Source organism: Conger conger, chromosome 13 (assembly GCF_963514075.1).
Source record: "Conger conger chromosome 13, fConCon1.1, whole genome shotgun sequence".
Lineage (NCBI taxonomy): Eukaryota > Metazoa > Chordata > Actinopteri > Anguilliformes > Congridae > Conger > Conger conger.
The window spans coordinates 7,136,141-7,160,568 of NC_083772.1; the positions used below are offsets into that span (position 1 = coordinate 7,136,141).

Genomic DNA, 24,428 nt, shown 5'->3' on the forward strand with positions numbered 1-24,428 from the left:
CACCAGTTTGTTTTGAGCAGTTCATAGTTTCTGTGTTACAATCAATGTAGTTCTTTTCAAACACTTTAACGGTGTCTGTTTCCTCTGTGTTATATTCCCTGAGCCAGGGTTGTAACACTGCCATTTCTGAAAACTGCTGCTAATGGTCTTTCTTACTTGCTTTTTTATATTATGTGTCACTGTGGTCTGTTGTATATGAGGAAGTATTGTTGGAGGTATTACGTCATTGCTGCTAGCAGTCTGCTTCTTTCCCATGCAGAATACTGCAAACAATACAAACTGAATTTAATCAAATACTTGATTTGCATTTTTCAGAGATTTGCTTTGCTTCAACAATGACACACACTGTCCTTGTTAAAGCAAAGCAAAGCTTTAACATTTGAAGCGCCGATGTTAGGTAGCATCCCTGAATTTCAGCAACTTGAGTGCTAATAGCCTTCCCAAAACAACAATGTGTGTATGATTAGATCAGCCTAGGAGCCTAGAACACAGGTAAGAACAGCAGCTCATCATTGAGTATGACATGACTCATGTGGTTCATTTAGGAGTCTCTTCGAGAGGAACCACATGTGCTGGTCATACAGGTGTATGGTGTAATGGTATACAGAGCACACAGGTATGCAATGTAATGATGAAGCAGAAACCACACAAACACAATTTACACAGACCTGCAACAACATTGATTTTTGAATGCTTCAGTTTTGTCTAAATAGGTTCATTTAAAGATGAGCAAACGCAGAAAAGCAAAAATGAAGGGCAAATGATTGAATTTATACCATGTTTTAGTCGCATATATTGTCGCATATTTTGGTACATGTGGTTTATGGCTTTGTGTCACAGCCCCTGTTTAGAGAGCAACATCTAAGCACGTTTTAGTGACATACTCATTTTTAAAAGTACTAAGAGCTCTTTGTATTAGCAGATGCTTTGACACAATGAGCTCATAACACATCCACTTTTGTAGCAGGGGGATTGCTGTTGTGTACTACAGTAAACTTATGGTGCTAATAAGGATTTATACATATGTCCATACTGACAGAGCTAATAATGTTATAGCTGAAAATACTCTTCATGTATAGACTTTTGTACAGTAATTCCACTGGATTTAATAATCCATCCATCCATTATCTTAACCCGCTTATCCTGAACAGGGTCGCAGGGGGGCTGGAGCCTATCCCAGCATACATTGGGCGAAAGGCAGGAATACACCCTGGACAGGTCGCCAGTCCATCGCAGGGCACACACACCATTCACTCACACACTCATACCTATGGGCAATTTAGACTCTCCAATCAGCCTAACCTGCATGTCTTTGGACTGTGGGAGGAAACTGGAGTACCCGGAGGAAACCCACGCAGACACGGGGAGAACATGCAAACTCCGCACAGAGAGGCCCCGGCAGACGGGGATTCGAACCCAGGACCTCCTTGCTGTGAGGCGGCAGTGCTACCCACTGCACCATCCGTGCCGGCACTGGATTTAATAATATTTTATAAAAATTAAAAAATTTGCAATGATGAATATTACATTGAGGAGCACATCATTTGTCTCAATGAACCAATTCCATTTAAGTAGCTTAGTTGAACATTATTTCACTGAATTAACATTTCCGTTCATCTGAGAATACACAAATTCATATCCAAGTTTAATGACATTAACTTTTCTTTAAAATGTGATTCATAACCACAGGTTTCAGAGGAATAGAGTGCAAACAAATATATTATCAAGATGACAAGATTTCTCTCCAGGCATTGAACGCTTTGATGACACACCACTCAAACACTGCCACAGTTCTGCTTATTTTGATATTTTCAGCCGAGGAAATGGTTAAAACTGTCAAGGTACAAAAATTGATTTCCCATTTTGCATCAATTTTACATCATTGGCAATTAAAGGAGCAGAGCATCAGTCTCACAGATGAAGCGGATGGACAAATGGCAGCCTGCGTCCACCCATAGATTCTGACCAGTAATTGCACAGTCTGCACCTAAGGATGTCTGCCCGGGGTAATTATCTGGTTGTCCAATGCTCCAGTAGCTGTAATAGAGTCAGAATGAGACACAGACACTCTTCTTCTCTCCTGTGTCCTACAGAGACAGGCTATGATAGTGCACTGTTTGACACTGCAGACCCGATAAATCAAGCAGAGTTTAGAGAGTGAAAATGTCTCGTGTTCAAAGATAATTCTGAATTGCACTGTAAAATTCAAATCATCCCCATCTTACAAACTGTACAATATTATAGATGAAGAGGGTAAAGTTCACATATTCACAATAAATAATGAACAGAAATATATGCACAGCATGAACACAAACCAAGGACCAACTATCAGCAGTGGAACATTCATATTTCTGATCTGTTCAGAAGTTGTTTCAAATTATGCAGCTTTGTGTCTGTCTGTATATTTATGCCCAGTACTGTGTGTGCAAGGAATCTTACTTTTTCTGCAGGAGGGTTCCATCCACCCAGAGCCAGGTGCCCTCTGTTTCTAAGTCACTCAGTCCAATCCAGTAATAATCTTGTGTGTATTTGGTGATGAACCCCTGAACACAGACACACAATGACTCTCACTGCTCACTCTGCTAACAGAGACACTGAGAGACACACAGTCCTGTAAGATTTAACTAATTGTAAGACAATTTTATACTTGTCACAAACCTATCCCCTGTCCCCACAACTATCTCCTGTCCCCACACCATTTGACCCCACAATAAAGTACACACACTTGTCTGATCCTCTGAGTCCATTTACAACTTAACTGAACTCGAAGCCCTTGTCCATTAGAACCAGCTCATTGGCCAATTTAAATGCAAACATCTGGAGGTGATTGGTCAGAAAGGTTGGTTTAGTTTAAAATAAGTTGATTTTGTTAACGATTGGGTGTCAGATACTGAGCAGCAGCATGAGCCACACCACACTGATAAACAAACTTCACTCAAAGTAATCATCCTGAATATTGTTCAGATTGTAAGAAGCAACATGATATGAGAATCACAATTGTCTTTAAGAAGGCTGTAGTATGTAGAAGTATGAATTTATGTCAAATTTCTCTCCCCTACCCACTCACTGCCTCATCCATTCACTCTTTCACAGAACCTTACCTGTTCCTCGTCACTCTCTATAATCACCAGGTCAGCTCCCCGTCTTAAGCAGTCTCTGCGACTGTCCTTCCAGCTCTTCCTCTCAGTGGAGAAGTAGTAACACTTGGAAGAAAACTGCTCCCAGCCCTCTGGACAGGGCTTGCACAGTCTCTCTGTACATGAAGAACAGGCAACAGTTTCTGTGAATTATCTTTACACTGAGCAGAATGAAACAGAATGAAAGTAAAAGAGGAAAAGCTCTTCTGCAGATAACCGACAAAGGAACACCACTCGCTTGGTGAATAGACGGGACAGTACTGCTCCATAAAGGGGAGTTTCTTGAATACTGCACTGTATTCTCTCTGTAGCTGGTCCTTGTCCCTGTTCAAGGTGCTGCTATTGGCTCTGAGCTCCTCCTGGCCTCTCTCCAGCATTGAATATTTCTGAGACTGGTTTGTATCTAATACACAAGGGCAAAATGCATTCCTTAGAAACAAATCTGTGAATTTTACCATATTTCACCACTGTTCACTATGATACTGACAACTGCATCATATATCTTTACAGTTAATTAACTGAGACCTTTTATCCAAAGTGACTTACAGTTGATTAGACAAAGCAGAGCACAATCTGCCCTGGAGCAATGTGGGGTTAACGACTTAGCCCAAGGACCCAACAGCTGTGCCAATCTTATTGCGGCTACTCCAGGTCCCAGTCATGTACCTTAACCACAAGGCTACCGGCTGCCCCATGTTGACCAAGATATTAATTTACAATATGTAGTTACAAAAAAAGAGAAGCCATGTATTTATGTACAGAGTGTTAGAACATTATGAGCAATGTTTTTGTTTATTTAGGCTCTGTAATGATATTTCTGTATATATTTAACAATGGGCATTTCAGGATGAAGAATTTCAATGACACTTATGTCAATCACACTGACATGGAATGGTATGGAAGACAGCATTAAAATGTATAGGAGAGAAACACAGAAGCAAGGGAAGGAAAAAAAGGAACATAAAATCTTTTGTTTCTATTTTCAAAATAGAACCGAGTAGGCAGGGGTGTGGCCCATCCTGTTAAGGCACACAGTAGTGCTGCTCAAAAACATTAAAATACAGAAATATCTTTATTAATAAAGAGGCATATTTGAATATATTCTGAGTAGGAATGGCACTGCCAACGGGTTGTACCCTCATACCTGTTTGGTCTGAAACCAGCAAACCAGAACATTGCGGATACCTATTAAGCACCGTGACATTGCCTGACCACTAACAGAACAAGAGATAATTAATGACAATGTGCCCACATATTCGCTAAAAGAGAGAGATTGAAGTTACTTGATAGAAAATGCAACGTTAACCATATGTTAACGATGACATAACAGGTTGTACAGAATTCAGCGACTCACCTGCAGGCTCCTGCTTCAAGTTCTTCTTGAATTTTACCGATGAATAAAGCACACCCTCACCCATTGGGGCGAAGAAAGACCCTGAACCACGGAGAGCAGAGAGAGAAAGAGCAAGGGAGGACAGGAGAATCAGAACAGCAGAAAAAAGGAAGTAAAACAGTTGGTGGTTTATACAGTGTTAGCCGCAGATATTCTCTCTCTCCCTCTCTCCCTCCCCGTGTACTTAAACCTTAAAGTTAATTTAGAAACCCTTCCTCTGTCAACAGTTTATATTTAACCCTAGAATCCTCCTAAGCATCCAAGGGTTGCTTGAAGAACCTTCTTCAATGAAGTTGTTATTTCTGGGATGTATTCAAAGCATTGAATTCATTGTATGTACTCTCATTTATTTTATATATTCGAAACAATATGGTTTCTAATGCAAATGGTGGGCATTTACTATACAGAGCCTTTATCCAAAGCACTGTACAATTGACGCTTTGCATTCCCCCATTCACCCAGCCTTATCTTGCTCAGGGACACACGCAGGGCGGGATCAAACTGGCAACCCTCCGAATGCCAGACGACCATTCCTGCCTCCTGAACTAATGTGATCTCGTAATGTTGTTATTATTATGATTATCATGATTCGTATTATTATAACAGATTCCTCCAGGCACCTGTGTCGCAAACTGAAGAGCCCCTAAAGGTTCCTCCAGGAACATTTAATTTTAATTCATTCATTCATTATCCTCACCCGCTAATCCTGAACAGGGTCGCAGGGGGGCTGGAGCCTATCCCAGCATACATTGGGCGAAAAGGCAGGAATACACCCTGGACAGGTCGCTAGTCCATCGCAGGGCACACACATCATTCACTCACACACTCATACCTATGGGCAATTTAGACTCTCCAATCAGCCTAACCTGCATGTCTTTGGACTGTGGGAGGAAACCAGAGTACCCGGAGGAAACCCACGCAGACACGAGGAGAACATGCAAACTCTGCATGTTCGAACCCAGGACCTCCTTGCTGTGAGGCGGCAGTGCTACCCACGGCACCATCCGTGCCGCCCTCTGTTGATATGAAATAAATGAAAAGAAATGTGACAATGTGTTTGCTTCACATTGGTGTAGTGTTACAGTGGAAGAGGACAAAAAATGACCAATTACCTGTATGGCTTTATCACTGATGTGCACTGATAACATATTCTCTTACTCAAATACAGAACTGAGCCATAGTGAAAGACTAAAGGAACTTATTGGTCAAAACTTTAAAACGTTATTATTTTGAGCCAATTTTTCGACACTGTATTTTCTGATTTTCCATGGGCCCCCCTGACTGCTTCATGGTCCCCCTGGGCCTCCTCAGTCAATAAATCCCACAATTCTAATATCACTTTTTTATCAACTTCAAACCAGTTCCACCAATAATGGTTAGAGTCATTTATTTATATTACTTTATTATTCCAAAATCAGGACACATATTTAAATTATGAAAATAAAACAACATTTAAAATTTTTAATAGACTAAACTTTTTAAAATAATTTTTATGATTACGATTAACTTCTACAAATTTTTATCAGTCCACGATTCAGTGAGGCATCATTACAAACATGTCCAGTAAGTGAGAACATCGGTGGGGCGTCTGATTGGAGGGCTGTAGTGTAGGCTGGGTCCCTGATTGGAGGGCTGAAGTGTAGCTGGAGCCCTGGCAGTTAATCCAAATGTTGTGGATTTGATTCCTGATTGCAGTGCTGCCGTTGTACTATTAAGCAAAGCACTCCAACTGAATTACTTTAATCAAATCAGCCAGTTGTATGAATGGATTGTGTGTAAAAATGCAATCAGTGTATGATCGTCTGGATAAGCAAACATGTGCATGCATTTGGGAAGCACAAATCTATATCACAGTATTTCACACTACACTATTTCACAACATGGAAATGTATTCTGTGTCTCTATGCCAGTCTCTGTTTTGTTCCCTTTAAGGCCTCACCTCTCAAACATAGGTACAGTTCTGGTCTGGCCATAAATGATTAAATATGTTCTTGAACAAAATTTCCCAGATTTCCCACTTGGCATCAAAGGAAGTGGTGTTTTAAAGCAGCAGAGCGTCAGTCTCGCAGATGAACCTGCGGTACGAGTAGCAGTGCGTGTCCATCCATGCACTCTCACCGGGCACAGTCACCACACAGTCTGCGTCCTGGTACTGCGTGCGACTGTCAAACCAGAAATGGTCGTCCGGCTGTCCGTTCCTCCAGAACCTGTAAGATAAGCACAGAGACACAGGCTGCCGGGTGGCTCATTGGGCTAAGGCAGGTGCATGGATGAGCCCCACAGTCATGGACCAAATCCAGATCATGCCTGTGCTGATTGTGGCTGGTAGCACCATAGGGCAACGCACAGTTGCCAATTGTATCACCCTATGGAGCTACCAGTATGGGAGGGTTCAGTGTATAGTACCTCCCGCTGGTTCATTTTGTCCCCATGGACTGCATGTCAAAGCGGAATATGAAATGTCTTCGTCCGACGGTGGTGTGAAGAAGCAAGCCGGCAACATCACTTGTTTCTGCAGACGTATTTAATTCAACAGAAGCAGTGTGGGATCGTGCCTGAACATGACTGCTCAGTGAACATTTCAAATTAGGATGGGAACCTAACTCTGACCCCCGACGTAGCCAGGGAGCAATGTTTTTAGGGCAAATTTGCAACCGAAAAATGTATGTCGGTTTTTTATAATTTATGGTGGCTGTGTGAGATATTTGCTTCATTCTATGTTTACTTTTACTTTCAAATTCATCCACATTACTTCCTGTACAGGTTGGCTTTCTAAGCTATAAAGGACATGCTGTTGTGCTGTTTGGAGGCCTATTTTTAGACATTATTTTCACACACAGGGAAACACAGTTCGGCTACACTTTATAAACTGTTTTACACCTGCTTGTGCTCTACATTAGGTGCAAACAGCAGTTTCTTATGGGAAAATAGTGAGCGATTATTTAGCTTATAAGGATCATTATAAATCAGAATATTCTAATAGACGCCTCCCATGTACAGTAAAAGTTATATATAAGTTATATATAAAATATTACATGTTCAATGATAACTGGTAGCGCCATAACAGGGGCGATAGAGCAGTCATCTAGCACTCAGACAGTTGCGGCTCGATCCCTCGCCCTGGTTGTGTCAAAGTGTCCGGGAGCAAGACACCTAACGCCCAATTGCTCCTGATGAGCTCATTGGTACCTTGCATGGCAGCCTTTCCCTGTTGGTGTGAAAGCGCTGTGTAAATCCAGTCCATTTACCACCCTCTGGTGGCCATTTAACATCATTATTTCCACTTACACATCACACGATAATAGTTGCTTTTTAATTTAGTTGTATGTGATATGGAGGTGCTGGAGTATACTCAGTTTCTCCACTATCTAAATATGTATGCCCAGTAGCGTGTGTGAAAGGACTCTTACCCTCTCTGCAGGGGGCTTCCATCCACCCAGAGCCAGGTGCCCTCTGTTTCTGAGTCACTCAGTCCAATCCAGTTATAATCTCGTGTGTATTTGGTGATGAACTCCTGAACACAGACAGAACTCACTGATCACCCTGCTAATAGAGACATCGAGAGACTCACGGCCCACACCAACACAATCTGGATCTGTCAGTTACTGAGCAACGGTATGGGCCACACCACACTGATAAATGAACTGCACCCTATTTCGACGCAGACTAAAAACACACCTTTTCAAACTGTACCTTAGTCCCACCTCCTGATATCCCCCCCCCCCCTTTCCGATATCCCTATCCCTCTTGTCTAGCACCCCAAAAAAATATATTAAAAAAATAAAAATTGCACTTATGATGACTGTATGTTTAGAACAGCACTTCACGTATATTTTACTAGTTATGGATGTGTTGCTTTAACTTGTGGAAGTACCTATGCACTTGTAAATCGCTTTGGATTAAAAGCGTCTGCCAAATGACTAAAATGTAAATGTAAAGGTAACACGACCGAACACACAATAGGCTGCATACATTTATGTTTTTTGTAAAATGTGTTCTGTCCTACCTATTACAGTAAGCCATTTAATTATTTAAACTGTTCTATCACTTTATTCCATTCATCGTGCAAATAAAAATGATCTCTTGATCACGTCACAATTCTGGTGTGTATGCATGATAATTTATTCACTGTTGACACTTGCTGTTCACAAACTGACACACAGCCTCTTGATAACAGCATCCTTGATATCAACAAGGAGTTTGTTTTCATGTCTTCACACTGATCAATGAGATTAAAAATCATAACGTAATTTTACTGAAACCTCAACATTACCGTGGCTAGTGGACGGACTTTACATTCTCATACACACAAAATGGTAAATGGTTGGCATTTATATTGCGCCTTTATTCAAAGAGCTGTACAATTTATGCTTCTCATTCACCCATTCATACACACACTCACACACACTCACACACCGACGGCGATTGGCTGCCATGCAAGGCGCCGACCAGCTCGTCAGGAGCTTTTGGGGGTTAGATATCTTGCTCAGGGACACTTCGACACAGCCCGGGCGGGGGATCGGACCGGCAACCCTCCAACTGGCAGACGACTACTCTTACTGCCTCATCCATGTCGCCCCCACCCATTCACATTCACTCACAGTCACATTCATACAATATCTTACCTGCTCCTCTTCACTCTTTATTACCACCAGGTCAGCTCCCTGCTTAATGCAGTCACTGCGACCGTCCATCCAGCTCTTCCTCTCCGTGGAGAAGTAGTAGCACTTGGAGTAGAACTGCTCCCAGCCCTGTGGACAGGGCTTGCACACTCTCTCTGTACAGGAAGAACACACGTTTCTGACCAATCGAGATGTATGGCAGACAAGAAAATTTGAGACAATAAATCACGTGAACGAGTGCACCGGAAAGAGGTCTCCCCCAGTTCTCTCTGTGTTATGTAATTAAGGCAAGAAGAGCACAACTCACTCTGTAAGCTGAGGGGACAGTACTGATCCAGGAAGGGGGATTTCGCCAACACGGCATCGAAGTCCCTCTGTAGCTGCTCCTTGTGTTTCATGTTCTCCAACACAACCATAAAGGTACGGTTCCATCGCTGAAACATGTCCCTCTCTTCTTCCAGTAGTTGCTGCAGTGTCTTCCTTTCCTCCTCAACCCTTTTCTTCTCTCTGGTCAGAGTTTGGCATTCTGTCTCTAAGGCGCTGTAGTCCCTCTCTCTCTGGATCTTCTCTTTTGCCAGGACGTTGTAGTCCGTAACCAGTTGTCTCTTATCATTGTCCAGGGTATTGTAGTCCGTCCATACTGTGCTACAGTTTTTCTGCAGCTGAGCATTGACTTCAGTCAGCACCTTGTTTCTTTTCTGCAGCTGAGCCTTGTCCTCGGCCATTTTGTCGTAGTTCTTCTGCAGCTTGTCCTTCTGCTCGGCCATTTTGTTGTAGTTCTTTTGTATCAGGCCCTTCTCCTCAGCCATTTTGTTGTAGTTCTCCTGCTGCTGTCCAATGTCGTCAGTGTGAATGCTGCAGTTGGCCCTGAGCTGTTCCGCAACCCCTTCCTCTATCGTATCGTTCTGACGAAGGGCACCCTCTTCACCGGCACGCATGTCTAAAACACAAGGGCGCAGTGGGGATTTAAAAAAAACAAAGTTCACATTTTAAGATACATTATTACTTTTCTCTTACTGTGGATTGCGAATTTTCATGTATCTACTCAAAATGAAAGTAAACACAATGACGGGGTCTTTAACTTTTTCTTTTACTTCATTTTAATTAAACGCATCTTTTCTGTTGCCGATAGTATATAACACAAATTAACTGTCTTCCATATCACAATCTCAGCGCTGTAGAATGTTCAGTTTCATTTACACTCAGTGAGCACTTTATTAGGCTTCATTAGACTTATTTTTTTTACTTCTACCACTGTAGCCTATCCACTATGAGTTATGATGTGTTGTGTGGTCAGAGATGCTCTTCTGCATACCACTGTTGTAATGTGTGCTTATTTGCATTACTGTCATACTGTCTTCATGTCAGCTTTGACCAGTCTGTTCCTTCACTGAGGTCTCTGATTAACAAGGTTTTTTTTCCCACAGAACTGCTGCTCACTGTTTTTTGCACCATTCTTAGATCCCTGTAGATCCCAGGAGATAAGCAGTTTCTGAGATCCCGGGAGATCAGCAGTTTCTGAAACCACCCTGGCACCAACAATCATTCCATGGTCACTTAGCTCACATTTCTTCCCCATTGTGACATTTGGACTGAAAAACAGCCAAGCCTCTTGACCACGTCTGCATCCAGATTGACAGTTTATATAGTAAATAAAAAAATTTAAACGTTAACTTTAAAATCGTAATTTGGCGTGCGTCTAATAAGGATATACACAGATAGGGAGATACTCACAGAGGACACACAGGACTATTGTGGCAGTCAATAAGAGAGCACACAGCAGCCCCAGACACACTGCAGCCAGCCTGTAGGGGTGTGAGCTTTGTCCCCGTTTCTCTGTCTCTGTAGTCACAAGCATAAGCACGGATAAAACGATTAAACTCGTTGTTATGGCCTGAACGCACATGGATGAGATGCCTGTCAGTATTGCATCACATTACATTAATGGCATTTGGCAGACGCTCTTATCCAGAACGATGTACAGTTGATTAGATTAAGCAGGAGACGATCCTCCCCTGGAGCAATGCAGAGTTAAGGGCCTTGCTCAAGGGCCCAATGGCTGTGCGGATCTTATCGTGGCTACACCGGGATTCAAACCACCAAACCACCGGGGCCCCAGTCATGCACCTTAACCACTACGCTGCAGGGTCATGTACCTTAACCACTACGCTACAGGGTCATGTACCTTAACCACTACACTGCAGGCCGCCCAGTATTAAACTGTGTGTATAGTATGCACTGCAGAACGGGGGTCCATTTCCTCGTCATGTAATACTGTATCACGTTATGTACTACGCATAAACCTTGAACACAAAGGCATATGTGTGACAGACCTGATGGGCCACACAGGGAGACAGTGTGGAGGGAGGTACAGTTGGTTTTCACGTCAATATTGGTCACATCTTCACCCTGAGTTACTGAGAGAGGAAGAGCAGAGTTGGCGGTTTGAGGACCATCATCTTTGAACTTCCCCTTTCATTAAATTTAGATTCATGAAATTATTATACTGTCATCACAAATGTTTTTGAAGTGCAAAGCCAGGACGGTACATATGCACCCGACTAGAAATTTTCAAAAAAGTAAAGTAATACAATATTTTTAACTACTCTATTATAAAGACCCACATTATGAAAAATATTTGCTTGGTTATTGAAGAATTTGCAAAACATTGCAAGTTACAGTTTTTTTTACAAATCACTTCGACCCTAATCTCACAAGCTTCTGCTCAATTTTCAAAACCTTAGACACAACATTCAAAATTGTAAGCACTTGTTCGCCTCATTGGATCGAATTCCTCATTTTTCATAAAAAATTATAGGAACATTTATTTAGATCGTCCATACAAAAAATACCTATCGATTCACTGTTTAGTTTTTGTGAACAAGTGATTATTGGTTTATGTATATTGTATCCAAGCTAAAAAGTGTTTAGAGTTTGAAAAATGTTCTTAAATGATCTGTTTTGAGTTTTGTGTCTACAGTTTTGAAAAATGACCTCAAGGTTCTGAAATTAGAGTCAAAGTGATTGTAACAAACTGTAGTAGAAGACAATGTGCTCCAATCGCTTAGGTCCAAAAGATACCAATTGCATCATCAGCTTCAGAAAAGCAGCCAATTAAATAGCAGCCATTTTGACAGTGAATAATTGCAATAAATGAACTATAATGCAAAGTTTGTACTGTTATGCCTTGAAATAGAAAACCACTATAGTGAAAATAGTGCCATCCTATATAATAGAGACCTATCGAGTGCTACACTGCTCGTTCTACTCAGGAGTCGCATTAAACTCACATGGTCTACCCTTCTTTCTGCAAGCCACAGCTTCCTTCAGTTCCTCCAGAGACACTGCGGAATCCAGCTGCTTCGCTTGATCGACTGAAAGAGATGACAAATTCGGTGAATTACGGAAAACTTTTCTTTCCCAACGCAATCCACTTTAAAGGCCTCAGAGACCAACGTAGCGCTGCTATTATTAAACCACGTCCGTGAACGCTGGAGGTCATGGGCAGCTTGAGTTTTAAAGCCATTTGCCACTCAATGTTTACTTACCGGCAGCGTCATGGCAGAAGTTCTTCTTGAACTTCACAGGTAAGTATAGCAGGCCCTTCGACATGGCAGAGAGCGGTGTGAAAGACAAGACGCACGCACAACGTGAGCAATGAAAGCCAGACAAGAATGAAAGGGGAATGAGCTGGGAAATTGAATGATTCTGACAAAAAAAAGTCTGCTCCCAGACACACAGTGACCCACCCACACCCACACACACACACACACACACATACAAACACACACACGCACATACACATACACACACACACACACACACAGACACAGACCCATCCACGAATAATACACGTCAGACGCCCAGTATGATGTAAAAACATGCACTCTTTTCCACCTTTAACTGACAGGAAAAATACCACTGCACTCTACTGCATAATTATCACAAACTCTTCATAATAACAGGTATTGCATCACAACCAATCCACACCCACTTTGGCTCAGAACCAGAACAGACTGGACTGCGTAGTGCCTTGCAGTAGATACAGCACCGTAGATACAGTAGATCAACTGTAACCAAAGCCACAATAAAATAAGTGTCGTACATTCTGTGAGCATATATTTGAGGAAGTGTAGGGTTGTGATACAGAAGGCTGGCCAGCAGGCATCTACTGTTATAACTGCCCCACTGTGCGTTCATTTGAGCGCGTCCATCACTTCACATGCCTGCAGTGTTCCTCAGGGCACAGTAATGCACATGCAGTGTCCATTAACGGTTCCCTGATGGGATTATTCACCTCCCTGTGCGGGAAGGGGCATGAAGCCGGCAGCTGAGCAGCTTCCTGTCTTGTGCAGTGGTGCATAAACGTGGCCCACACCCAGTACAACTGCAACCACCGCAACACAGAACAGCAACAAGCTCATCTCTCAGCTAGACAATAATGTCCACTGAACAATGTTTATTCCTTTTAATATTCATTAGATATATCAGAGATAGCACGATAAGGAATAAGTGCCCCATATTCCCATACCAGAACTTTTAATCAGGTAGATTAGTAGAAATCTCAAGTTCCATAATGTGCTGTACTGGTAAAACTGGACAGGAGAAACCAATGGGTCCCGGCTGTTTAAAGCGCACTGATCACTGAAACATGGCTATGTGTGGAAAAATGTTTCAAAAGAAAAGAAAAGTGGAACATTTCTGGCAAATTTGCATTTTGTTAAACTGGTTGATTTGATTTACTTATTTAAGCTAAAAAAATATATATATTAAAATGATTCAAATATCTGCACACTGTTAATAACAGCCAAATGGCAAAATAAAGCATATAATAAATACATTTCTGCTTCAGGGCCTACAGGGTATGCAACGGCCTGCACTGCCCTATGGAACAAGAAGCACAGCACACCTCCCCCACTAAACGTGCAGAAGCTAAAGAGTAACATCTCTAGCTTCACAATAAAACACTTCAGAAAAATAAAATAAAAGATGTTTACACCAGCAGAAATGCAATCTCTGGCAAGATTCTGGTTAAAGAAGCTGAACGGTATGTATCGGTCTAGTGTACAGCATGCATTTTCACCAGACACAGTAATTACACAGTCTGCATATATGTACTGTACATCTGTATGATTCATGCAGTGGTCATCTGGCTTTCCCTTCCACCAGATCCTGTAAAATAAGCACAAAGACACAATGACAAGACAGAAGCTCCACTTCTCACTTGCCTGCCTGCAAGCGTTCTCGGTCCCAGTTATAGCACTACATGACTGCAAATTGTAATTAGGGACTCAGAGGGTCTAGTCAGTGATTATACTGGATTACATGCCATTCAGACCACTCCCATAACACTGACTACTGGCCAGCAATTGGTTAAAATGTAATAATAGATGTACTGTATAGATAACTGGGCAACACTAAGCACAAAGTGGATAAACTTTGTGGGGCTCTCTGAGGTTCATGTACAGTGCATGTACAGAGGTGGTTTGTGTGTTTGCTGGTCCAGCTTTCTGTTTGCTCCATACTCTCCATTTCTCCTCCGAATGTGTATTTATCCACTGTAATGTGTCTGGAAGACTTCTTACCCTTCTGACCTCCAGTCCTTTGCTTCTCAGTCACCAAGACCTATCCAGCGTCTGACCTGCTGCGAACCTGAGAGAGGCACAGTCCACACTGATACCACAGGCATCAGTCAGATACGGAGCAACCATGCACCGATAAATGGGCTTCAGTCGCGGGAACAAGATCTCTCACACAGAGCATATGAGTCAAACAGAAGCCCTATCTCTAACTGCAACGTTTCCTGTTCAGGGGGTTTCCGGGACAATTCTTAGCCTGCGGTTCTCATCAGGCTTTGCATCTAATTGAAAAGCAACGAGGTAAACGTGCGTCTCACCACAGACTCAAACAGTAAAGCAAGGTAAAGGATGTAAACACTTACGGAGTTACATTTCACTGCTTTTCAGAATCAACAGTCAATACGTAAATTATGTGAATCGGTGATCTGCGATTGGCTGTGCCCCAAAAAAAAAGGCTGCTAAGTACTGGGTTCCTCTGAACCCCAACACTGAAAAGCACCCGCACAGTTAAACATGTACACTACCGTTCAAAAGTCTGGGGTCACCTTGTCTTTTTGAGCTTTTTCAGATTTAATATTCTCTGTTTGTAATTAAACCATCCATACGTGGCCAAAGAGCAGACTCAGAGCTTTTATTACAGGGTATTTTTGATATTTCGGTTTCACCATGTAGTAATAACAGCACTCTTTATATGAAGTTCCCCATTTCAATGTTTGAGACAAATGAACATAATGTCAAATCGTGTTTTTAATATTTTTGTGAATATGAATACATTTGTCAGGAGAAACAATTCTTGTAGTATCTACTGCATATCTGACAGCAGCATGATGGATTGAGGCTCATTTGATACCTTGGACCCTTGACTTAAAGCCATTTAGCTAACATACACTCACTGAGCACTTTATTATTTTACTTCATTACACCTACTTATTCATGCAATTTTCTAATCAGCCAATTGTATGGCAGTAGTGCAATGCATACAATCATGTAGATACGGGTCAGGAGCTTCACTTAATGTTCACGATTGTTGGTGGCAGACAGGGTGGTTAGAGTATCTCAGAAACTGCTGATCTCTTGGGATTTTCACACAAACTAGTCTCTAGAGTTTGCAAAGAAATGTGAAAAATCCAGTGAGCATCTCTGAACACACAACACTTCATAATTCTAAGTGGACAGGCTACAGCAGTAGAAGTCTAAACGATAAGTCCAATAAATACTGAATAAAGTGCTCACTGAGTATATCTGTTCCATACTGTATGAACATGATTTACAGCTGAATCTAGTCCCAACCCCAAATTCCCATTGTGATCCATTCAAATTCAAAGAGCTTTAGTGTCAGTTGTAGGACAACCTTGTCACGCCCCCCTGCTGCATTTATCATTTTTCGCTTTTGCCTTCCAACAGGTTGATTGGTGGGCGTGGTCCCTCCACAAGTGGCACCTGGAGCTAGTTTAATTCCAGGTTAAATGAGCTCCAGTGTTGCTGCTTGGGGGGGCAGTAAATATCACACCTGTCTTAGGACAGACGTTTTTGGTTGTATTTTTGCACCCTCAACATTGCTACACAGACTACATGCAACACTGCCGTCCTACTGATCTCTCATGCCCCATCGTAATTTACTTAAAAAATAAATAATTGGTTACCCCGTAACCCTGTTGTCGTGTGTTTCATTTTCCTGTTCACGACTAAAACGAGCCAGTCGTAACAACCTGAAAATATGATAACCAGGCTCTGATGATGATGATGGGTCACAGACATCAGGAAGTCATGGCATGCAGAGAATATACACGTCTTCCCCTGTCATACCACCACACACTCAGAGACCTCTCCCCCCTGCCATACCACCACACACTCAGAGACCTCTCCCCCTGCCCTACCACCACACACACAGACACCTCTCCCCCTGCCATACCACCACACACTCAGACACCTCTCCCCCTGCCATACCACCACACACACAGACACCTCTCCCCCTGCCATACCACCACACACTCAGACACCTCTCCCTGCCATACCACCACACACTCAGACACCTCTCCCCCTGCCATACCACCACACACTCAGACACCTCTCCCTCCTGCCACACCACCACACACTCAGATACCTCTCCCTCCTGCCATACCACCACACACTCAGACACCTCTCCCCCTGCCATACCACCACACCCTCAGACACCTCTCCCCCTGCCATACCACCACACACTCAGACACCTCTCCCCCTGCCATACCACCACACACTCAGACACCTCTCCCTCCTGCCATACCACCACACACTCAGACACCTCTCCCACCTGCCATACCACCACACACTCAGACAGCTCTCTCTCTGCCATACCACCATACACTCAGACACCTCTCTCCCTGCCATACCACCACACACTCAGACACCTCTCCCCCTGCCATACCACCACACACTCAGAAACCTCTCTCACTCTGCCATACCACCACACACTCAGACACCTCTCCCTGCCATACCACCACACACTCAGACACCTCTCCCTGCCATACCACCACACACTCAGACACCTCTCCCCCCTGCCTTCACATCTGTGAAGGGGTTAAGTCAGATTGAAGTGCAAAAGGAGCAATACAGGTTTTTAAAATCCAATTTAAAAAAAGGCATTTATTTGTGATACAAATTGAAGATGAAACAAACAGAAGAACTCTCGCTCTGGTTTCAGTGAAACGTACAGTAGGTGCACCCATAGATCACAGTTACAATTGGCGCAATGTTCAATGGCATAAGTCTTGCTGATCAGAACAGATTAAGGTGTTTTCCTGTTGAACAGTCTTACTCTCAAACAATCTGTGCAACTACTCTTTGTGTATGTTGTTGTATGTAATCAACCATGGTCTTACACCCTAATGCGGGCCGGTCCATGGTGTCATCAATCATATGAACATTCTGAAGAGAAAACAGGTGTGCAATTGTGCAATATTGTAATTCTTCATGCTATTTCCGCTTAAAGTTCAGCTTAAAACATAAACTGTGACGGTTATTGTGAATTCATTTGGACATAAAATGGACATAAAATGTTTTGGCAAATGCTCCTATAGTTAAGAGAACATGACAACAATGTTGCAGGAATTAGGCCAAAGCGATTGAGAAAAGCATTTCTAGTAGGCCAACATTCAAGTCACATACTGACTTACCACCTGATGGTTCCAAGTCATGATAATGACATCATCCAGCATGGCAGACTGTTTAGAACAAAAGAGCGCCAGTCTCACAGACAAACTTGAAACGAGAAAAACAGCGGGTATCTTGCCACGTGTTCTCATTAGGTACGGTAACTGCACAGTCTGCATCTTTTTCTTTGCTCTGGGTTTCATTCCCAGACCAGTCATGATCATCCGGTTCTCCACTTCTCCAGAACCTGTATGAGAAGCAGAGCCACTGAATGACTAGTGACACTTTCACGTTGCCTACGGTTACAGCACTACCTGACACTGTATACTCTGGTTACAATTATGGCTTTTGTCGTTATGCTTGTAGAATAATATTATCGGATATACAAAAATACTCCTTTTGTGATATTGCACATGGAAAAATGATGATATAGAAAGACAGACATTAAATTATTACATCTTAACTCATATATAGCTACAAAAGCCTACCCTTTCTGCAGCAAGGTTTTGTCTACCCAGAGCCAGGTGCCCTCTGTTTCTAAGTCAGTCAATCCAATCCAGTATGGGTGCTCTCTTGTTCTGTTGGTGATGAACCCCTGAACACAGACACATAATGACTCTCACTGCTCACTCTGCTGACACAGAGTCCACACCAACACATTCTGGATCTGTCAGTTACAGAGAATGAGGCTTATTGAGAATGTATCCACTGATACGAGTCATGTATTCCACTGTTCAAAATACAACACAACATTTTTCTCCAGTTTACTTGCTAATTATTATCCACATTTTCACAGGCAAGCACACCAGGTCCAGTCAGAAGCCTTAGAGAGTTTGTACATAATGCCTCCTGCCAGACTGCAAAGAATCAGCAAAGAATGCTGGTCCATTTGCTTAAGAGGTGCCAATCTCACTCTAAAACAACCTCAAAAAATACTCCTCCTAGGAGATAACATTAGGGTCCCAGGATGTAATCTAATTAGCTCTAATATCCATTTTGATAAGAAGCTGCCTGCGATAGCTTAAACCTAACCTTGAACAACACCCTCGATCCCAATGGCAAAGGGAATCTTGAGAATTTCAGCATTTGGTTAATGTTATGGTAATCTTATGACCATCAAGTAGATTTTTATTTTATTTTTGGAAAGTGATTTCTCTTAGGGGTTTTCTTAGTATTCTGTCCAAATGGTTCAATCTTTTATGATCAAATATTAAGGTTTGAAGAGCTTTGATAATTCCACATACCCAGGGTCCTACCAAATCCATCCATTCTCTCAACCCACTTATCCTGAACAGGAGCCTATCCCAGCATACATTGGGCGAAAGGCAGGAATACACCCTGGACAGGTCACCAGTGTGAGTGAATGGCACTCACACGCACTCACACACTCATACCCACGGGCAATTTAGACTCTCAAATCAGCCTAACCTGCATGTCTTTGGACTGTGGGAGGAAACCAGAGGAAACCCACGCAAACACGGGGAAAACATGCAAGCTAAATGGTAAATGGTAAATGGCAGGCATTTATATCGTGCCTTTATCCAAAGCGCTATACAATTGATGCTTCTCCATTCACCCATTCATACACACACTCACACACCGATGGCGATTATAAATAAGAAATAATTTAAGAAACATAATTTCTCTCATATATCTCACCATATTTGAGCACTCCATAGACACACACATTGTCCCCTTCTGGTCTGGTGTGTGAAGGAACACACAGTGAGGCCCCTACCGACCGGGATTTGAACCCAGGACCTCCTTGCTGTGAGGCAGCAGTGCTACCCACTGCACCATCCGTGCTAGCCTGTCTGTGACAATGATATCACAGATGGAGTCAGGTTCTTTTGTTAATGACATGTATTGTAGTTCAGAACACTGAAATTGACCAAACGTTTCTGTGAATTTGGTAGGACCCTACATGTACCCTGACTTTGATTGAGGGGTTCTTATGTGTTTATTTCTGATTTAGGGATTTTTTTTATCTACTAAATTTTTATCTACTTTGTTTTGTATAAAGGTTTAAAAGAAGGTCTTTTTATATTTCACTTTGTTGGTAAAAGATGGATTCGTGTAGGACTGCCAGTTCACCTGACCATAACTTAAAAGATTTGTCTTGATTGTTTGTACTTTTGATTAAGGCTACACAAGTTCACGTACAGTAGGCTCCAGAATTATCGGCACCCCTGACTGGTAATGCACATAATAATAATAATACATTCAATTTTGGTCTCATTTGGTCATTTAAAGTATTATTGAACGAAGGTGCTGTGGTCAGATGAGACCAAACTGAACATTTTGGTCAGATGTATCTGTATGGTCACGCTAGGACTTGACCATACTGTCCTCTAGGGTCCTCTTCACACTTGTTCCTGTGTTCGATCTGCACTTTATTGTACGTCGCTCTGGATAAGAGCGTCTGCTAAATGCCTTGTAATGTTAATGTAACGTAATGTAAAAGATGCAGGATCAGCATGTATGCCATTGAAACAGAGATGCATGAAAGGGGATGCACATCACACCTATGGAGAAAGTGCACCGAGAAATCTGTTTTAATTCCAGAGGCACTGGTTAAAATGAATGGTATAATGGATTCCACCAAGTATCAGGCAATTTTGGCTTAAAATCTGGTTGCCTCCACCACAAGGTTGAGACTTGGCTGTCGGTGGACTTTCCAGCAAAACAATGACCCAAAGCATACCTCAAAATTCACACAGAAATGGTTCCATGACAGCAAAAGCTATGTTCTGCTCCCTCAATCCAATCAAAAACCTGTGAAGAACTGAAGAGGGCAGCACAAACTCAAGAATATGAAGGATCTTGCAAGGATCTGGAAAGAGGAATGGTCCAAAATCCCAAACAAAGTGTTCTTTAACCTTGTCAAGCACTAATGGAAGAGACTCAATTCTGTTATCCTCCCCAGAGGTGGATGCACCAAGTACTAAACCAGGGGTGCCAATAATCATGGACCCTTGGATTTTGGTCTATTCAATTCTAAATCGATTTTTTATTTAATTAATGTTTGCTTTTGGTTGGTTCCATTGAAACATTAATACATTTCAATAACAATAGAATGTTACGGGACTCTAGTTTTTTTCTGTCACACTCAGTCTGTCAGTCAGTCAGTCAGTCAGTCTCTCACTCATACAGTATCTTACCTGCTCCTCTTCACTCTTTATTACCACCAGGTCAGCTCCCTGCTTATTGCAGTCACTGTGACCGTCCATCCAGCTCTTCTCCTCCCTGGAGAAGTAGTAACACTTGGAGTAGAACTGCTCCCAGTCCTGTGGACAGGGCTTGCACACTCTCTCTGTACAGGAAGAAAAGGCCACAGATTCTGTCAATTACAGATGCACAACAAACAAGATGCTTTGCAACAAGAAATCATATAAATAAGAAATAATTTAAGAAACATAATAAGAAATTAAATTTCTCTCATATATCTCTTTTTCACAGAAATACAATAGATCATTTTTTAAAAAGAAAACCACCAACAAGTAGCAAAAAGATCATCTCCATCTACAGATTATGCTAACGGTAATACAACTCACCGTTTGAAATTACAGGGCAGTATTTATCCAGAAGTTGGTACTTTTTCCCTAACACTGAAAGGAAAGCTGTGTTGATCTTCATCCTCTCTTCTTCAATCCCTCTGCTGTCATTGTTCGGTTCTCTCACCATATTTGAGCACTCCGTACACTCACACTTTGTCTCCTTCTTGTCTGGTGTGTGAAGGAACACGCATTATTATATTACTAATCTAATTAATGCAGTATTTGCTGACAATCAGAGCAAACATGTTTCATCTTGACCATATAAACTGAACAGTGTGGGCATTTTAGTTGACTACTCAGTAGTGTAACAGTTTCATGTTGGTTTGAATGGCCTCTTTTCTATAAATGTTGATTATTCTTATTTAATTTATATAACTTTATATATGCATAATTATAGGCAGTCATGTAAAAATCTAATGATCTTAATAAAAAAATAAAATGATGGTGGGTTGTATCATTATACCCACTCAGACACATTGATAGTAAAGCAGATTATTAGACACATTATATAGGAAATAAAAATTTTTTAAGTTCACTCTAAAATCACAGTTCAGGGTACTTCCAATAAGGACATACACAGATACAGTGAAATACTCACAGAGGACACCCAGGGCTATTGTGCTAGCAATAAAGAGAGCACACAGCAGACACACTGCAGCCAGCCAGTAGGGGTGGGAGCTTTGTCCCCTTTTCTCTGTCTCTGTGGTCACAAGCAAAGTCACGGATAAAACAATTAAACTCTGTCATTATTATGGCTTGAACACAACATGGATGAAATGCCTGTCAGCATAACAATGTTTAAATGCACTCCAGAGAGATTATCCATTTGGTTCTCATGCATCATATGACTAACTTCTGCAGTTAAGGAACTGTTTAAGTGCATATATGGTCTGATATCAGATTTGGCCTGTAGCGTAGTGGTGAAGGTGCATGACTGGGACACGCAAGGTCGGTTGTTCGAATCCCACAATAAGATCCGCACAGCCGTTGGGCCCTCGAGCAAGGCCCTTAACCCTGCATTGCTCCAGGGGAGGATTGTCTCCTGCGTAGTCTAATCAACTGTACGTTGCTGTGGATAAGAGCATCTGCCAAATGCCATTAATGTAATGTAATGGACACCATTGGATACCACAGGTAGCCCCACAGGATGATGCTCAATGAGTTTAATGTTGCCAGCAATGGTCAGGTTTCACGTGGCTGGAATGACAGCATTCTATCACGCAGCAGTAACACCCACTGGTTAATTGAGCACTCGCAGAGTACATATTTTCCCCGTCTCATGTTTGAAAGAGCCCGAATGTGTGTGTGTGTTTGTGTGTGTGTGTGTGTCTGTGTGTTGCCTCAATCCAACCGTATCCACCCTTAATGTAGAATAACTTTTGCTGTATTCTTCATTACCTGTGTTCATTTTGGGGGGGGGGGGGCCTAGCCGTGGGAAACAGTCAGTCGACTACATGAGCTTCAAGAACACGGTGACAGAATGTACAGGTGTTCATACCTGTGTGAGCATCAGCTTTGCCTCCTGGGGCACCTGCACTGTGACCCACTGTGCTGTAGATACACTGTCCTGGGGGGAAAATAATCGTGTAACTACCCTGAATATGCCACCACATATTACCCCTCTGAATATGCCAACACACATTACCCCTCTGAATATGTCACCACAAATTACTCCCTGTCTACCTAATGAAGTGCTGAGTGAGTGTATATTGTATTTTAATGGACGTCTTCAGTTAGGACAGTTCTCTGAAGTTTGTTGAATCTCACGTGGCACACTCTGATGAGCCCTTCGTACTCAAAAAGTTTTATTATTATAAACAATATTATTATATTCAGAAGGTGATGCAAGCTGACAATTTTAGTCTTTAGACATAAAACACAAAATTACATGGATGAAAATAGCAATAAAATTGAATGAATGCAGTAGTCCGAGAAATACATTGCCATTTTTAGCATTTGTGCTCTGACTTGAGCAAATAAATCAACCAAATAAATTAATTTATTTATAAAATTGTTGGCTGACCCTGCATAATACTTCTGTGCAATAAGTTACACATATATAAAATACATTACATCACCTCCAGCATGCTTGGTGATAATGTTAGCCTAACTTGAGAGAGAGGAGAAGAACACAAACTTTCACAAAATGCAGTTACTCACCTTGAGAGCCATGCGCTGAGTTTAATAGATCAGCGGACATTGAAATTAAAGGAGAAAATAACAAAACTGACAAACTGAGTCAAAAAGAAGGACGGAAGTCCAGGAAGTTGAACTAACTTGTGTTCTGAGGTACATACATACCCCACCCACTTCCTGCCACGGAAATGTAATTTCCCTACATTAATGTATGCAATGTGTTGTTACATTTAAACTCAATTTGCTCAATAAATACTTTAGTGATAATCATGTTTACAGTTGATCTCACGACGAAAGTGATTTCATTACGTGAGAAAAACCTAGAAGATTGGCATCAGTCGAGTGCACACCTCAACCGACACTACAAAACTGTCAACATGTGCCCATTCCACATGTTGGGTATTCACCCGATGGTAATCATGCCTTTCACTTTGGGAGATGCATGCATTCATGACTGCATGAGATATGCCCGGGCATTTTGGTGGGTTATTGCAACACCACATGGCCATATTTACTCAGTGGCCATTTATTCAAATTAGTTTTTTTTTATCGTTTGAATTTTTTTTTTTTTTAAAGGAACAGCAGAATGTACAGCCATCAAAGCCAAGATACAAAGTTGGAAGCTTACATGTTAAAGACCTGTCAGTGAGCATGAGAAATCCATTCAGTAAGCACTTTATTAGGAATGTATTACTTTTTTTTTTTGACATTTTTTTTAGACTTCTGCAGCTGTAGTGCTGCTGTAGCCAATTCACTTAGAGGTTTAACAAATTGTGTGTTCAGAGACGATCTTCTGCATACTGCTATTTCCTCTCCCGTCAGAACTGCTGCTCACAGGATGTGGCTGCTTTCCACACCAATCTTTCCACACCAAT

The 24,428-nt window shown here is 41.9% G+C and overlaps 3 protein-coding genes across 8 annotated transcripts in view; all 3 read right to left on the bottom strand.

The window, feature by feature from the left end:
- LOC133108581 (CD209 antigen-like protein C) overlaps positions 1–4,567 on the bottom strand; it is a 39,367-nt gene extending 34,800 nt beyond the window's left edge. The window contains exon 1 of the mRNA XM_061218175.1: positions 4,492–4,567. Coding sequence (XP_061074159.1) covers positions 4,492–4,555 — 64 coding nt within the window. The 5' untranslated portion in view covers positions 4,556–4,567. The remainder of the gene's footprint in view (positions 1–4,491) is intronic.
- A 1,942-nt stretch (positions 4,568–6,509) lies between these two features.
- On the bottom strand, positions 6,510–16,128 carry LOC133108580 (asialoglycoprotein receptor 1-like). 6 transcript variants are annotated; one of them, XM_061218169.1, is made up of 9 exons: positions 14,738–16,121; positions 12,701–14,324; positions 12,443–12,526; positions 11,486–11,569; positions 10,887–10,994; positions 9,460–10,092; positions 9,156–9,307; positions 7,941–8,044; positions 6,510–6,737 (listed from the first exon to the last, which is right to left on the bottom strand). In XM_061218169.1, the coding sequence occupies exons 2-9, from the start codon at positions 12,762–12,764 to the stop codon at positions 6,572–6,574; spliced, it is 1,395 nt and encodes a 464-aa protein (XP_061074153.1). In that variant the 5' UTR covers positions 12,765–14,324; positions 14,738–16,121; the 3' UTR covers positions 6,510–6,571. The 6 variants fall into 6 exon arrangements, with proteins under 6 accessions (XP_061074153.1, XP_061074154.1, XP_061074152.1 ...); XM_061218170.1 differs by having other exon boundaries at positions 12,452–12,526; positions 12,701–16,122; XM_061218168.1 differs by having other exon boundaries at positions 12,701–16,121.
- Positions 16,129–17,324: 1,196 nt separating this feature from the next.
- Positions 17,325–23,729, bottom strand: LOC133108117 (C-type lectin domain family 4 member E-like). The gene is made up of 7 exons (XM_061217545.1): positions 23,578–23,729; positions 22,916–22,984; positions 22,016–22,117; positions 21,415–21,585; positions 21,022–21,173; positions 18,349–18,455; positions 17,325–18,107 (listed from the first exon to the last, which is right to left on the bottom strand). Exons 1-7 carry the CDS (start codon positions 23,615–23,617, stop codon positions 17,936–17,938), a joined length of 813 nt encoding a protein of 270 aa, XP_061073529.1. The 5' UTR covers positions 23,618–23,729; the 3' UTR covers positions 17,325–17,935.
- Positions 23,730–24,428: the final 699 nt, after the last annotated feature.

Excerpts from the sequence above, each read along its gene's own strand:
- LOC133108580 (XM_061218169.1), bottom strand. The coding sequence starts at position 12,764 with ATGTCGAAGGGCCTGCTATACTTACCTGTGAAGTTCAAGAAGAACTTC. Across the intron at positions 11,570-12,442 it reads CAGAAAGAAGGGTAGACCAT|TAACTCAGGGTGAAGATGTG; the intron begins GTGAGTTTAATG and ends TTCCTCTCTCAG. Across the intron at positions 9,308-9,459 it reads CTGTCCCCTCAGCTTACAGA|AGAGAGTGTGCAAGCCCTGT; the intron begins GTGAGTTGTGCT and ends CTTCCTGTACAG.
- LOC133108117 (XM_061217545.1), bottom strand. The coding sequence starts at position 23,617 with ATGTCCGCTGATCTATTAAACTCAGCGCATGGCTCTCAAG. Across the intron at positions 21,586-22,015 it reads AATAGCCCTGGGTGTCCTCT|ACAAGAAGGAGACAAAGTGT; the intron begins GTGAGTATTTCA and ends TTCACACACCAG. Across the intron at positions 21,174-21,414 it reads CTGCCCTGTAATTTCAAACG|AGAGAGTGTGCAAGCCCTGT; the intron begins GTGAGTTGTATT and ends CTTCCTGTACAG.